General features: G+C 42.7%; 1 protein-coding gene across 9 annotated transcripts in view; it reads right to left on the bottom strand.

Moving 5' to 3' along the window:
* Window positions 1–11,613: 11,613 nt before the first annotated feature.
* trps1 (trichorhinophalangeal syndrome I) overlaps window positions 11,614–17,386 on the bottom strand; it is an 83,670-nt gene continuing 77,897 nt past the window's right edge. For all 9 annotated transcript variants that reach the window (XM_072705471.1, XM_072705466.1, XM_072705465.1 and 6 more), the window contains one exon: window positions 11,614–15,499. In XM_072705471.1, coding sequence (XP_072561572.1) covers window positions 14,354–15,499 — 1,146 coding nt within the window. In that variant the 3' untranslated portion in view covers window positions 11,614–14,353. The remainder of the gene's footprint in view (window positions 15,500–17,386) is intronic.

Here is a 17,386-nt window from a genome sequence, read left to right as displayed (position 1 = left end):
AGGACTGTAAGTCCAAATTGTGTTAGTTGGGCTCCTGTTTCCTGTCCGCAACATCAATTTTTTTTTTCTGTGCACTAATCCCACCTAGTACGATTCATGGCCGCTACTCCCGCCGCGCAGCAGCGTAGCATGCTACTCCCAGCACCCTAGTTCTTTGTACTTGTGTATACCCTTAAAATGATGTTGAATAACGACTTACGAAAATTTAAAGTTATGAACGGCCGTTCGGTACATAACTCGTTCGTAAGTAGAGGAGCCTCTGTACTTAATATTTACTAAAAATACATTCAATATTCTTTGCCAACAAATAAATTTACAGTATGTTCACCATTTGAGTACCTTTATTAGCAAGAAAATGTCATATCTTTGATTAATCAAAGTAACCTCCAGCAGTTATAATGGTAGAGAAAATTTGAGGCATTCTTTCTACAAGGGACATTCAATACTGCTCTGTTTCATGGGATGAAACAGTTAACTAGTGCATCTAAAGTTAAAGGACAGCCTAGAACGTGACTATGCCAGTTTAGTGGGATTTTTAGTGGAAAAAACATCCCACTAAACAAAGCACATGCAATTGTGCAAGACAATGTGAGTAACATGAAAAAAAGCAATGGATAGTTTGGGGAGTTGCTACAGTAGCTTGGGCTGTTCTGTAAACTGGCTACAGCTAGAGATACACAAGGGGCTGCGATCACAGCGAAGTGTAAGTAACGATGTTGCCAGTGGGAAATTGTGGGGCATTTTAAGCACTCCTCACTTACATCTTGCAAGTAAGATGTACAAACAAGGTGGAATAGTATGTTTCTAGTAGCCTAATTAAAGATTTTTCGGCATTTTTTCGTTTGCATTTACTATCTTAAAAATAACAACATATAAAGTATAATATAAATATTACACATGTTTTATGTTAAAATATTAAAGTAAAAAGAGCTCTTGTATTGGAATCTGTATTGGAATCAGCAGTTGTGTATCAGAATCAGATTGGAAGTGGAAAAATGTCTGTCTATCAGCCCATCCTTAGTTTCAGGCACCCTGGGTAAGACACAGCGGGGCTTTCCCCGTGAAAAACGGCACATTCGCCACATGCTACGTTAATAATGAAAATATATCATCTGAATTCCAATACACTCAGTCCAGACAATTTGGCATAAATCTGCTGTCCTTTAATTCTTACGGCAGTGAAATTTCAAGGACGCCGCTGATCTTAGAGCTGAACTTGCAGAGCTCTGCTGCTGCAGCCTTTTATAAGGCAGGCAGAAATGAATCACCAGCAAGCTTTTGATACCGATGTAAATATCAGGATTAAGGATTAAGCAACAGTTGATTTATATGTGACAGCAGAACAGCCAGTGAGAATCACAGAGCCCCTACCCATGTTCATTCAATATTAATAAACATTTTTTTTTTAATTATGCTTTTAAAAACTATAGTACAGAATCCATAATAAAATGCAGCCCATATGGATTACGCAGTAAGCACAATAATAATTACCTTAAAATAACATAATCAAGACCTTGTGGATTTATTTACCAATACAATGTATATTAAGCTTTAAATATACAGTTTTTATTAAAGAAGAATTTAGTTTTCATTAATCAGCATTCTAAAAAAAAATATATGAAATAAACTATGTTTATATTGTGGTACGTCCATACGTGTATATATATTGTTACCTGCCTGACTGCACTGTGTCAACTGTAAAGTTTGGTGGAAGAGGGATAATGGTATGGGGTTTGTTTTTCAGGGGTTGGGCTAGGCCCCTTAGGTCCGCCATACGAAGACATTTTGGGCAATTCTATGCTTCCAACTTTGTGGGAACAGTTTGGGAAAGGCCCGTTTCTGTTCCAGCATGACTGTGCACCAGTGTGCAAAAGCAAGGTCCATAAAGGCATAGTTGGGTGAGTCTGGTGTGGAATAAGTTGACTGGTCTGCACAGAGCTCTGACTTCAACCCCATCAAACACCTTTGGGATAGACTAGAATGGAGATTGCAAGCCAGGCCTTCACGTCCAACATCAGTACCTGACCTGACAAATGCTGCTCTGGATGAATGGGCAAAAATTCCCACAGACACACTCCAAAATCTTGTGGAAAGCCTTCCCAGAAGAGCGGCAGCTGTTACAGCTGCAAAGGGGGAACCAACTCCATATTGATGCCTATGGATTTAGAATGGGATGTCACAAAAGCTCCTGTAGGTGTAATGGCCAAATGCCCCAACACTTTTGTCCATATAGTGTATTTTTATAACATTTTCCAGCAGTCAGATTTACTAAAAGGCATGCATACATGAACCGGGGGGTATTTTGTGAGCACCACATGGGTTGGTATAAGTGCAAAGTAAACAAACACAGGTGTGCCTCATTCGGCTGAGAACTGCCACACATCTGCTCACATTTATGTTTGAGGTTATTGCAATGGCAGTTGCAAATTTGCAGCAAGGCAATCGGTAGTCAGACATGAACTGAAGAATGTGTGTTACAGCTTTATGACCAACCTATCTATGAAACTTAAACTCAGCCTTCTTATATTGTGATTGCAATGCATAAAACAAATGGGAATACTTACACTGGTAAATTCTAACCCTTAGTTTTCATTCTCACGTAAAGTTAATCACAAACAAAGTTTTCTATGGGCTAAGAAGCAACATCTGACTAAGTGCAGAAGTGATCACCACCTGAATGATGAACACATCTGCCAGATTACACAGCCAGTTATAATCTTCAGTAATAAAACAAAAGTATCTCTTGCATTCCCAGACTATAGTTCTGAAACAAAACAACTTATGGCTGCAAGAGATTTATCTGATTTTTAAAGTACAGGTTACAAAAGAATTAAATGTTTTTTGTTCTTGCAGGTACTCAAATCTAATCTTGATAAGTGGCAGCTGTTTTAAGCAAGTACTGGAAAGTAACGAGGAGAGGAAAATCAGCAACAACAAAAAAACCAATATAAAAAGCAGGATAAAATAACAGGGGTATGAAAATAATCTGAAATCCATTTCAGTGGCCATCCAGCTCATCAAAACCAAAAAAGCCTGGGGGGGGGGGGGGGGAGAGGAGAAAAAAAACTAGAAAACATAAATCATAGAAATATATTTTGTGAAGGAAATGGAACAGAAAAAGCAGCAACCACATCCAGATGATCTTGTCCAAATGTGGCTGGTACACGTGCAATACTGGGAAGGTCCAACCTAAACACACAAAGTTAGGTCATGTGACACGATGCACAGGGGTAAAGGAAACATAGGAGGGGGGAAAAAAGGGCGGGAGAAGAGTGAAAAGAGCAATAACTGAAGAGGCGGCAACCTGTAACAGAAGCTAGGTGGTGAATGAGCCAAACTACTGGAGGAATTACAGCTAAACAAGGACATAAACACTCTGGACTAATTCCCGTATAGGGGTGTGCTCTGTCAGGCAACCTCGGGGACCCCCAGAGAGTCCAGGGCTGAGAGGGAGCAAAAATGTGGACTGGGGATCCCTAAGGACCGGGTTGGGAAACACTTATGGGCTATAAGCTAATGTAAACCTTCAACAGATGGTCAGCATGAGTCCGGCTATTATGCACTTTAATTGCTTAATAATAATCTTATTAATCATTAATATTATGATGATGGCCGGATCGCACGGTAACCGAATGCACAAGCTGGCAACTTTCTGAGGAGGCGAGTGTGAAATAGCAGGCATGTTGGAGAGCAGAAGCATTTCTAAAACGTGAAATATCAATCCTTAAGTGCACATACACAGTCCAAGTATTCATAGCTTTATGGGGACTTCTGATTCATTTGTATGGGCATAACCGTAATCCCTTTCCCAGGGCTCGCAAAATTTTGCAATCCCTGGTACTCCTTCCGGCTAGCATTCTTCAGATTTTGGTTTCCAAAAATACATTATATATAAGCAATGACAGACAGACAGACAGACAGACAGATAGATAATTACATAAAATAAAATTCAAAGTCGGAGGTCATTCTTCTTATTTCAAGTTTGGCAAACCACCCACCATGTGTGACAGAGGCAACATTAACTGGTACCAGCAGCAAACTTGGGACACAGCAATCTGTCTGCTCCACGGACATCAATAGAGGAAACAAAAAGAAACCATTCCTCAGACAGTCCCTGCAACCGCACATCCAGGGATAAAATAAATCGATCAACAATTTGCCTTTAAAATGCATTCACTTGTGTGTGATCAGACTGGATTTCTTGTAAGAGCAACAACATGCAGACGGCACTGTAACGTTAAGATTACAGTACAGGGCAACATAATTGATTAGCATTACCATTACATGACGAAAATAATGACGATACGCAATCTATATTAATAATAAATGAAAAATAAGCATGACATTCATACTTGTACTTACCCATGAATACATCGAAATCTCGTTCACACATTCTCCTCCACAGTTTTAGTATCCAGCCAGGTGATAAAGAAATTAAACCTCCAGACTTTTAGACGCTTTCTGTTACTCACAGCATTTATAAAACCAGATAATTATCGGTCTGCTCATAACTCACAACCATTCTGCTTTCACTGTGAAAGGATCTCTTACAGAAATAATCCACTGTGTTTTACATCGTTTGCTTTTAATCAGCATAAGCAGTGTACTAAATATGACTAGTGTAATAAATAAAGTTGTACACGACTTACCATGCTTGTTTTATGGTGTCTGGAGTACGGAACTCCGTTACCGTAACTGACAATGCACCAAGATGGCGGCGCAGGGCAATTGCGCAATAAATAAAGCCGTCTATAAATGAAGGCTTTAAGCTTACGCGTGTCAGCGGACAAACTATTATTATGATCAACAACTTGGTGGTGAAAAATTTTCCGTCAAAAGAGCAGACAAGGCAAATTAAGGAGACAATGTTATTTTACTTAGGGGATAATTTCTGATAGTCTTTTGGACAGGGTGCTATTACATTTTGGTAGCCAAAGGGGAAAACGTGATTGTCCTGGAAAGCCGGGCTAGTGATTTTACAAACCCTGCATCTGACAACCTTAACCATAAGTAACCAAACAAAGTACAAGGTTTTGACTTTTTTTTTTTTTTTTTACACACTTTTATAAAATTGACTGTCTCCTTGTGGGGATCGTAAAAGAATGTCTAGCCAAGGTCAAAATAACAGGTTATAATCACATTGTGGGAGCACCGATTTGCTTGACTGTGCTTTGGACTTCAGGTGGAGTCATTAGTACCCGGGAACCTCACACAACACAGGAAATAAATACAACCTCCAGACACAAAGCAGGATTCAAACCCTGAGCCACAGACATTTTACACGACTGTTACTCACTGGACCACCACGCTGCCCCACTGAGACGCGAGTCTCTGCAAGATGGAGCAGTGAGAGTATGGAAAGGTGGGCGTGTCAAAAGGTGATGTGTGCAATAGAGCAGGCGAGTCAAAAGGTTATTTCTATTGGCCGAAAATGCTGTCAATAAATGTTATTTTAGAAAGAGACCAGACATTCACCAGACATATAGCTCAGGAAATGACTATGATTAACAGATATCTATAATTAAATGCCTGTTCTATATTCGTTCATACAGCGTAAGAATTTCCTATGCTTGTTCACACTTACCGCCATACTTCCAGAAAGTATGTCTGTGGTTCCACCCACTTCGCCACATTCTATTCCTGTTGACACGCCCAAGTACTCCAGCCTGCAGAGACCTATTTTTGGCCCCATTAGCTGAAAATGATAAGCATGTTACACACACAGGGACTGATACCTGTGTTGCAGTCTTATTCAAGTGCAGGACAGCTGGCATCACTTTTCATCAGCCGGTTCCTCTCAAACACCGTCAAAGAAACATTAAAACAATCAGAAAAGAAACACTATTGCTACCCTTAGTTCATAGTCCACATTGTTCTGCTCTGATTTAGGATGTAACACTGGTACAGAAACACACTCAGATGTCAGCAGGTGTGATGAACAGTCAGCTAGACCCTGAGACATGGATACATCAGCAATCTGAAAGGGAGACACTTTGAAGACTCCTTCCTGGCTTGTTCCCAGCATTGTGGTCTGTTGGAATCAGTAATAGCATCAGCAGTGAAATTACAATCTATAGGTACATAGATTGCATGTACTGTATGCGGCAAGAGAAAGAGTGCCCACCATCTTTTAGCGATTTGAACTGGAAAGCCGTAAAAATTTGCAGGATAGAATGCAAGTACAAAAATCGTTTCACACATTTTCCTCCAGCTGCATGATATTTGTTGCAAACATAAATATGTTATAACCTTGTCTGAAGTTTCAGAAGGAAACCTACCAAAATGGAAATTAGAAAAATAGATTTCTGCACAAAAGTGCATGTGAACATCACTGGTTCATTTGCTTTTCCTTCTGACAGGAGGTTCCATACAGACCTTCGCATTCAAGTATGGCTGTATGTAGCTGTCAATCAAAAAAAAAAAAAAAAAGTAAATGTAAATACAGCCCAGTGCAGTAGCATAAGTACTTAAATGTTTGTTGGGAACAATGTCCTTGTTTTACATTATTACTAACTGAAGAATCACCTCAATTGTCCAAAAACATAAATTATCTGTAAATTAGCTAAATTAGCTAATTACTCAAGGCTAACGAAACAAACTTGCAATCAGCAAGATAAATAATATTGACATCCCTGAGTCATTAACATAACATGAAAATGATTTTATGTATGTCTGTTGAAAAGATTTATACTGTATGAATGTTGCCAATTTACTTCCAAAGCATCTAATATTTTAAAAATCAAATATTCAAGACTATACTATTACATTATTTTGCAACATTTGCTCAAAATTGAATGCTATTACTTATGTAACCAGAAAATAAAAAACATTTGACCATAATCTTGTCTCAGTGGTTTTTAGACAAGAATGATAATCTCAAATGAAACAATCAATTTCTGTCTCCAGTAACTAGCCAGTGTAGCATTTTGGAAAAACAGTGTCATTGTCTAAAATTAATTGAGAAATATTTAGTGTTTAATTACGTCTCAGTCTGGTGACATAGGGCATTATTTAAAGCATGGAGATGGCAGGGAGATGAATAGGGTGTGGATTTTTCAAACTACGACCGCAATAACCTCCAGTTGGTGCTTCACAAACTAGTGGCACGTGCCGTAATTCTTCAATAAAATCCTACTATGAATGTTTATTAGGATATTAGCAGCTGAATCCATTTTGCTAATAATAATGTGATGTATCATTCAAAGTATACAGATTTAATCTAGCACAACTAATTCTTTATTTGGTTTTCTTGCATTTAATTTATTAAAAGGGTTCTGAGAAAAGCCAAAATTGAAATTTAATAAGATTTTGACTATAAAAATCCAAAAATGATAGACTAGTTTAATTCCTTGAGTGATAAACTGCAGAAGATAGGTGTGATCTTTAAGTCGAATGTTTTCATCGAGTCATTTAGCCCGGGTAGGTTTTTCATGGTTCAGTGGAAACAGGTACAATCGGTTATCCCCATACTCCAATGGGCTGATCATGACTGCAATCTGAGATGCATTTTCAGAGTTCTGCCACTTGAGGTGCAGCTTCAGGATGTCTAGCCAAATACTTAGGATGAAAACTGGATTTAGCAAATTAATTCTTGGTAGGGAAAATGAAATTAGTTTTGGGAGATGTGTTGGCAAGGCAGGATCTCGATTAAAGCCATCAGGCTCATTAGAGAAATGTCTGACGTTATTAATAACCCCCAAAAGTACCTTGTTATGGCAAAATAACATGAATATGATACAAAAACATTTGGGAATCACTAGAGTTCAAATTAGCAGAATTATGATGAAAAGTGGAGCTTAACCAAATGCTGAACAGATATTCTTTTAAAAGATAAATTATTTATCATGTCACTCACAAATGTCAAGCGCAAAATGGCGCTGGGACTTCCTCTGCCTCCACTGCTCTTCCATGCCTGTTTTCCTGGCCTCCGCAATTCCAAATTTACGTCAATGCAGACGCAAATCTTTCCTGTCCTTCAGAGAGGTGAGATGGTCCGTGTACAATGACATGTACAGTTATATTGGAGTATAAATTCAGAATCGAAATAAAAATACACTGTCTCCTCTACCTACATTAAACAAACAAACAAAAGCAGATGAAAGGTGTACAGTACCAGCGTCTTCAGTGATGTAAACTTGCCACTTGAAGAGGGAATCTAATTTATAGCAGCAGACAAGAGCAGATGCATGATGACAACTAACAATAAACAACAGAAATGCACCTCATTGCTTATAACCATTCAATTATTAATATGCAGTGACGTAAAAAACAAAGTCTCTGTCATTCTTCTGTGGAATATTAAATGCTCATTCTGGTTATCACCCTGCTGACGATATGCAACTCGCAAAACACCGCTAAATTTCCTTCAGATAGGCGATAATCAGTTTAGTAGCTTAATGACGCGTGGTTCATTGTCAAACGACAGGCTTGTGCTGCTATTAATGACTTGCAGCAGCCTCCAGCGCTTTACGGCTTTTTAAAAGTTAATTTATAAAGCAAAGTATTTACTGATTGTCTGACGGAACAATTTGTCGTATATACACCATGCTGCTGCTTGAATAAGATGCGACCCACTCAAATTTTTTTTTTTAATTAATTAATTTAATAAACACAACAGAGAAACAGATAAGTTTAAATGCCAGTAGCACTGCAGGACAAATATTTCTCTATAAACCTTAATATTAGAGATTAATATTAGGAGCAGCTACCAGAAAACAGCTGCGATAACAGTAAGGATACAGTAACGGCCACATTCATTTACAGCTACTGAAGCTGCACTATATGTGGCGATATATTTCGCCTTACTGTGTTGCTTTTTTGGATTTCATCAACTAAGTTGATTCCACTCATTGCCATTGTTTCTGTTGAATGCGGAACCAAAGACTGAGATCTCTAAGCAGCCAAGTAAAAGTGACCCAGTGTATCAATAACAACAGAAGATAATTCTGGTTCCTCACTGTTACGAGACCATTTATGCTCTTGGGTTATCCATCGAGGGTTAAGCTCTAGCAGGAATTGGAGGCCAAATATCCAGCAGTGAGGCCAATGATCACATCACCAGTGATTCCTTAGTAGAACTAGACAGGGCTGACATGAACTACGAAAGACATACTCCAATACATAACCTCCTGTATCAAATACTACAGATACAGTGTTACTGGACAGCTTTTAGATAAACACAGAAACAAAACAAATATACTGCTTCAATCAGAAGGACCTGCAATGTAGAGAACAAACGTGTTGCTTCTTTTCATTTAAATTGACATACGCGTTTCATATTCCTATCTCCAAGACAGACAGTTCTGTACCGAGTTGTATTTCTTTGTCCACTGTTATTTTGGGAAAAGAATTATTTGACACCAGATATATTTTGAACAAACATATCAATTGAAAAATTGACAAATTCCAAGTCTGTGCACAACCCAAGAAGGGAACACCATCCTTAGTTCAGCTTGTGACTCCATCTAGTGGAGAGATCGATCATGTCATATCACAACTGCTGCCAGACGTGCCGCTGTAATTATCCCTTTGTGCTCCCAAAGAGCAGCGCTCTCCCGATCAGACTATGAGATTAAAGTCCACTAGTGAGAGAGAACAACCAGTATCGGTTGCATTTCCTGCGTCAAGTAAACCAAAATTCGGCATGTGGCCACGAAATATGCTAATCAAATGCAGAAGTGTACGTACGTGCGTGGTGGTGTGCAAGTTAATAGAATTTCAATTTAAATTTTAATTAGGTGAATATAAATACATTTATTCAATCTTTAATATTTGTTACTAGGCTTTCAAAAGTGGTGGTTCTGAAAAGAAAGTGGCTTATTGTAAAAGTGGTGCTTCTGAAAGAAACCTTGAGTCCAAAAGGCTGAAATATTCGCTATAACACTTGAGCAGACAAAGCTCTGTGGGTTGTGGATCTGAGCGGCAGAGTGAAAGGGGATTTACTTCGAAAACAAGCACCACAAATGACTGCTTTGGCCTTTCGATACTCCCTTGTAACGGCACTTAAAATGCTCGGCGACAGTGACAGGCAAACACATATCCAGGCAGTGGGGAAAATCCGGCTTCGGGACCCAGAATGTCAGAGAAATTGATTGCAAGAAAATCAGCTTGAATTTAGCCTTATTCATTTACTGGAAAGGGACCACCACTGAAAACGCCACACACTGCAAACCAGATTTTCTTGAATTTTATCTGCAAAAACTGCATCAAAATACAATGATCATTCCAGCAGAAAAGGCAAATTCATATTCTCATGATAAAAGAAACGTAACGTCAGTGGACTGGCTATGCTGTGTTTGTTTTGTGGGGTCCCTTTGCACTGGTGTGGGCTTTCCTCTCCTTCGCCTCGTCCCCAGATGCGCACGAACCTGGTGCGTTTGGGAAACACGGTCACAGTCGCATTAAATATTACAGTCACATATCGATGCGGCTGCTCTCTCTGCCCCCAGATAACTCAACATATCATTGCCTTAATGCAGCCTTTGATTAAAGCAGCTTTTTGGCAGAGTCTGATGTCTCTCGTCAGGCTGACCGCAGTCTAGAGGAATTAGTGTCCAACACACACACACACACACACACCTCTCTCTCTGGAAACAAGGCCACAGGCCTCCCCATTTAACTTGACCTCACCCGCTCCCCTCTGCAAACATGCCCACGCAACCTCAAGAATCGTACCAGCTCGATCCCATCTCTCTCCAACTCAGCCACCGCCTCCGTAACTGGGGGCGCCCAAGCACTCCATAGGATCCCTTCAAGTGCTTCACGGGACGAGGATCCGGCTTTGATCTGAGAAGAATGTCTGGAGATTAAAATAATTGGCAAGCCTTAATCTGAGAACAAAGGAACCATACAAGTTGGTTGGTTTTTTCCAGATAACTGGGCAAAAGGATATTAGAGGAGTCACTTACACTCAACTGTTTCAGTACTGGCAAGTTAAAAACCTACCGTGTTGAACAAACAGAGCCAAATCTCGGGCCGTTTGGGTTTTATACACGAGCCGTGGGAAAAGAAGTGTAATTCAGACAGTTTTATTTTTGCACTAACTCACAGGACACAAATGAAACAGCCCCCTGGTTAAAAATGTGGGAGCAGCAGGTTAATGACTCCTGGTGGCTGAGGGTAAGGCTCGTGCTCATGATGTATATCACAGATCTGGCCGCTTGTTTCCAACCCACACAAAAACACTGAGGGCAAACAGTCAATGGACACAGACCACGTAGTGAATTAAAACACCCGGCAGTTGATTTCAGAGGATCGTTCGACCGTTCTTCTCAAATAATCTCATGTGGACCGAAACCCCAGGCGCGGTTCATCAGGCTCGGATGATTCGCTTGTCTGTCTAAACAAAACAAAGCGCAATCGATACAGCCGACATTGCCGGAGCCTCGGACCATTATCCATCACGTTCAGACATGTCAATGCTGCTTGTCGGCGGTGGGAATTCGATCAGGACCTGCTTGGTATGTCATAGACGGAAACACCTGTAAGAGTCAGAAATGATGCTGCAAGGAGTTTAAATTAGCTCACACAACAAATGCAAGCCACAGCTGAGACGCTCATTTCACCCCCAGACTACAGCCCCCAGCTACTAATAAAAAGAAACAAAATAACGTGAAAGTTGTCAAAAAGGTTTTATTATGATTACTTTTTAATATCATTATTATTATTATTATTATTCAAGTTTAGATGTAACAGGCATCTTTGCTATCTTTGCTGATATTCGTCTTTTTTTTTGCATGTAGAACATACAACACAATAAAACCATTTAAGGTGGCAGCAGAAAAACAAATTAAGATAACCTAAACCATCATCTATGCAACGTAAATGCGGTAAAGTGTAAAAACAAACAAACAAAAACAAAACAACAACAAAACAAAAAAAAACACTAAAATCATGGTTAAAACGTCGACTTGCTTTTGGACATGCTCTGGCATACCATTTGAGTTCTTCATACGAATCTCTACTGTGTTTCCCGTATCTCAAGCCTCGCAGTAAGTCTGTTAAAATACGCATGATCACTTCCGCAGATTAAGACGCAGTACCTGTACGCAGCATGCTAATTACACATTTTAAACTTTCTTCCTTGGCAATACAAATGGATAACTGAAGTGCAAGCATTAACATACTTTAAATTAAAACATAGTTTAAAAAAAAAAAAAAAAAAAAAAACCTTGTTACTTAATTTCCTATAAATGCTCCCATGAAATGAAGTTTATTTTTCTTTACAGGAGGAGGCATTTGCAGTGAAGCAGCACTGTAAGGCTTTTAAACGAGTCTGATTTCTCAGTAAAATCCAATCCAGCAAACTTGATTCCTGTAGCTCTCCGTCCGCCACCGCTCACGCCCGTATAAACGAGTGTGCATGTGCATGCAAAGACCCCCCCTGCAGCACTGAGCCAAGGATGAGACATAAAATGTAAGTGCACACTGAGAGTGTCCTAACTGTAGTGAACTGGAGGGAAACCCACAACGCAGCGGGAAGATGTGAATATCGGTTATTAAGCTCAAGTCCCGGCCGAAGGCAGGAGTGATCTCGTTACGATGTTTGCTGCACCCCAGCAGGGTGGTGGGCTGATTAATGTTCAGAAGGAAATCGCTAAAATCTGCTTGCTGAATCCTGGTGCTGCACCACCGGCAATAACATGGGGGGGGTGACACAACCATGACCCGCTAGTTAAAGGTGGAACTCCATGTTTACCGCTCCATAAAGCTTGCGAATTTGGATGAAGCTTTGGTGAGTTGTTTTATGTAGGGTGTCCGGCCTTCAGACTCGCAAATTCAAAGGCACCTCGATCGCCTCCTGACAGTGTCTGACTGTCTACAGAGAGCTTCGCAACGTACGTGTCCGACTCAAAGTTTCACCGATTCTCAGAAACGAACATATGGTTTTCTTAGTTTTTTTCTGTCAAGTTTGTACTTTGCTGTGTTTAATGCAGATGAAAATGAAATTAAACATGGAAAAAAAAAAAACATGATACTGGAGAATGAAACCAAACCTTAACAGAGAATTAGGTGGGAGGGGCAAGACCCTGCAAATTAAGCAATTAAGCTTAATTAATCGGCATTCCTTGAGATAATTCTAAAAAGGTTGATGGAAAGAAAAAAAGGTAGAATAAACTCCAATACAATGCACATCGATATCATACGATTAAGCGCAAACCTAAGTATTCTGGAATAAAGACAGGCATTGAATGGAATGGATAGTGCGTTTGACTTCCTTGGCGCCATATTTCTATTTCAATCTTTATCCTTCTTTTCTTCTTGCGAGAACCATTAAAAGATAAAACAAATGTTTCTTAGTAGCATCTCTCCTTTCTCAGGGAGAAGAGGGATTTAAAAAAAAAAAAACTTTAAAATTTCAAAAATAGAAGTTCGCTTCATTACCTTGTTTGCTACATTTGCAAATGTAAACAGTTACTCAGAGCCAGAACACTGGACCCCAGTTCATCAGATGTGTACTCAATGTTGCATATCAACATACCAGGTAGAAAATATTTTATACAATGTATCAGGCACTGACATGATTTTTTTTAACAAGTTAGAAAAAAATAGGACTTTCTTTTCAAACATCTTTAGTGACCTAAGGTTTGTTTACCAGCAACTAAGGCAGTAGCTTAATGTCTAGAATGACTTGTGTAACGACGTTCGTTTCTATGGTGGGAACACAGCAAACAAACAGATGGACGTACATCTACACACAAAAAGCTTGGTTCAATGTCAACCGTAGACCAATAAACGACTGAGCTAACAACTGCTTCTCACTCTGCTGAATGATTCCCTGAGGGTGTTGTATTTTTTTAATTTATTTTTACTTTTTTTTCCTTTCGCAACTGTATCGTCGCCGTAGAGACTTGGCGATCGAGAGCAAGCTGTGAGGACGCAGGCCGCGGCAGAGGGGTCGTGGCCGGTGATCCCCACCCACGGCGTCAGGTACGAGCGGACGCGCCTGCCCTTTAACTCCCAAACGATCGGCGAGACAGCTCGCAGAAGAAGCAAACCCCATCTTACCGGAAATGAAAACAAACAAACAAGAAAAACCTGTGCAGAAGTACCTTATTTGCTGAACTGCCTTGTCAAAAGGAAAGGAAAAGAAAAAGGATGTCATTTGTACCATTTCATTTTAAAAGCATATCCTTTTACACAGAGTCTGAATAGCTGTACACTGAACACCGTACGCCATAAATGTTAAGATTTCATTAGTTCCCTACTAAGTTTGAGTCACTGCGGCACTGTTAGCAATCCCCCCCTGCCCCGCCCCCTTTCCCGGCTCCCCGCTCGTTAATTTGTTCATCGGCTATTGATCCCACAGCCCTCAGTTTCGTCCAGAAGGCCGCTTGTGCTGGGCATGCTCAGTTCACTCCTTGGGACTGGCATCGGCCCGGACCTCCCCCGCCGGCCGGTGCAGCCCCCGCTGTATGTGCGTGGTGAAGTCGTACTTGTCCGCGCAAGCGTGCAGGCAGATGCTGCACTGGAATGGGCCGCCGTCGCCGTGGCAGCTCATGTGCAGGGCATACATGACCTCATCCAGGAAGACGACGCTGCAGTGGGCGCACTTGCTTGACTGCTCGTCCTGAGTGCCCCGCTCCACCTTCTCGGGCGGCGGGCCGCCACGTTTGGCCGCGGGCTCCGCGCAGGAGGCCTCGTCTACCTCCTCATCCTCGTCATCCCCTCCTCCCTTCGCCGGTGCCCTCGGCGCCTGTGGCAGCCCTCGTCTCCCGCTGCCAGAGGCCCCGTTGGCAGGGACCGGTTTGGAATGTCTGACGGCCAGGTCCAGGGGAATGTCGTTGTCCGGACCCGGTGCGGGGAAATGCGGGGCCACGCCGAAGGGAGGGTAAGGCACAAAGCTTTGGCAGGGGTTCGCCAGGCTGGGCACGTTAAGGTAAGGGGGGTTCCCTGGCACAGACATCTTATACTTAGTCCAGAAGCGAAGCCAGTCAGCTTCACTCTGCAGGTCACTATGGAGGAAGGGCAGGCTGAAGAAGGGGTACTGGTACTTCTCGATGGGGCTCCCAGGAGGTGAGTAACTGGCCTGCTTCGCCGGCCTCATGTACTTCTCGATGGGGCTGCCCCGCTCCGAGCTGCTCTTGCCCTCGGCGGCTACCGGAATCCCTGCCCCAATGCCGTTCCCTTCCGGCCCGCTGTCCTGGGGGCTCTTGTGCAAAGGGGGCATGCGCTTGTGGATCTCCAGGGTCTGGCTGACCAGGAACGCGTGGGTGGAACGCGGACTGGGATGGCCCTTGGTTCCCAACGAGCTGTAGACGTCAGCTTTGGTGAGAGCGGGCTGGTGCTCACCCCGGGAGGCGGCGGGGGGGTCCGGGCCGGCCTCGTCGGGTCTCCGCTCCAGGGGGCTGCCATTGACCTGCTCCTCGGCCCCCACCCTTTGCTGCTTGGAGCTCACGGGCTCGACGGGCATGGAGTCAGGGTTCAGACGCTTGCGCGTGCGCCGGCGGATAATCTGCTCCCCGTTGTTCTGTTTGATGATGTTCAGGGGCCTGGGAGTCTGCCGGGGGACAGAGACAGGGAGAGGCGGCATTTAAAATTAAAGAAAAAAAAACAAGCTTACCTGATTAATCAAAACGTAAATACTTCACCTAATTCCTGAGGTTATGAATAAAACATTGCCTACCAGGTTTCATTTGTCATCATCAAGGCTCTTATTCAAACACAGAGTTTGTAAAAAAAAACAGTGCCACTTTATCTAGAAGAATCTAAATTGGAGACACAGTGGTGTGCAGTGTGGGGGCGGGGCTGTGTGGAGATGGGGGCGGGACTCTTCATTCAGACCAGCCCCTCAGTGGCCCAAGCATGCATGACAGGAGACAAGGACCAGTGGGTACTCTCCGTTTTAGATTCCCAGCTTGGGGGTGGGAACAGAGGCCCATAAACAGACCTACAATTCTCACATGCTGTACTGTGGCAGGATATGAGAGGGAGGAGGGTACCCTGAGGTCACGGGCACCATTCACCAGGAACCAAGCACTTCTCATTGCCGTTATCGCTAACTTTCTATTGCTGGATGTTCACCTAACCCTCTCAAGGTCGCCGAGAAGCAGAGGAAGACGACGGCTGGGTCTGCGTGCTGCTTTTTTCATTGTAAAGAAGAGAGGGAGCAGAACGACAGCTAGCAAAGGATGCAGTGTCCCTAAGTCCCTCAGAGGTGCCGAGGCTTCCTCAGAAAACAACCCAGAAGAGACCAATTCTCGGCAACCAAAGCCAGATCCCCTGGCATTCTCAAGGAAAGGAAACCAATCATTTTAAAAATAAGGGGAAAAAATACATAGCTGACACTGATAGGATTGGTGGGGGGGGAGGGGGGGCTTTGTACCGCGTGAAGGGGAAAAGCCTTTTCAATACTACTGAGGGATTACAGTAATACAAGCTCTTCCTCAATCTGCCTGAAGCACTTTTGTTCATCGCCATCAGCGTCACAGGAGGAAGGCAGCGAAAAACCCGGCCGGCTTCATATGGATCTGCTGGGGCTCAGGGCATAAAACAGGCCAGCCGAGCATCGCGGGATTAGGGCACTTTGTCGAATAAACATGGGCTGCGAGGCGACTGCTGAGGGGCCAGGACAGCTTAATTATTTATTTCTTTTTTAGAAAAGTGTTCTCTGTACTGCAGGAACCAACACCCTGTCCACAGAGCGCCTCACACCTCAAGCTCCCAGCACTGCTTGAGCAGGAGAGGTCACTAGAGGGCAACTCCCAAACAGCATTTATTATCTGGTGCCATACATCCATCCATCCATGGCCCCAGTTAGCCTGGAGCACCAGCATAAGGCACAAAGCAGGGAATGTCTCAATAATGAAGTCACCCGACAGAAGACCAATAAGGCGAATAACCACGCAATCCCAGAGAGCAAATACACACTGAGTGTGTCAGTAGGGGAAATGGTTCAGATGCAGGTAGGGACATACAGTCACCATTTCATACAGCTGTCTGTGGCATGTAGGTTAACAGAAACACGTGGGAATGTATGCGAAGGATCTCCATGCGTAATGCAAAAAAATCGGCAAGACGCAGAGGCGTGTAATCAGCAGCAATGCGAACCTTCAGTGAAACCGCAGGGGCTGCATGCATTGAAGCGCCCTGGGCCGACGGCCTGCGCCTCTCTGCACGTGCAGAAACACCCCTCCGCTTCCGGACCACGGAACTGAAACGGGACCCCCGCTACCGACTGATGGACGTGCACACGCCCCGCCCACTCAAATCCGAGGAGATGGCACGGGGGGCGCAAGCGCTTAAAGCGTTTTTAGTTTTTCCAATTAACGGGATTTGACGTTACGTAATTGCGCGATATTTGACATTGAAATCCACGTTATGCAGCATTTTGTTCTCGCACAGTAGATGGCTCTAGCCCAGGATGGATTCCGCATTACGTTACCCA

This window comes from Paramormyrops kingsleyae, chromosome 23 (genome assembly GCF_048594095.1).
Source record: "Paramormyrops kingsleyae isolate MSU_618 chromosome 23, PKINGS_0.4, whole genome shotgun sequence".
Lineage (NCBI taxonomy): Eukaryota > Metazoa > Chordata > Actinopteri > Osteoglossiformes > Mormyridae > Paramormyrops > Paramormyrops kingsleyae.
The sequence above is the reverse complement of the archived record's forward strand: the minus strand, read 5'-3'. Positions and strand labels throughout refer to the sequence as shown.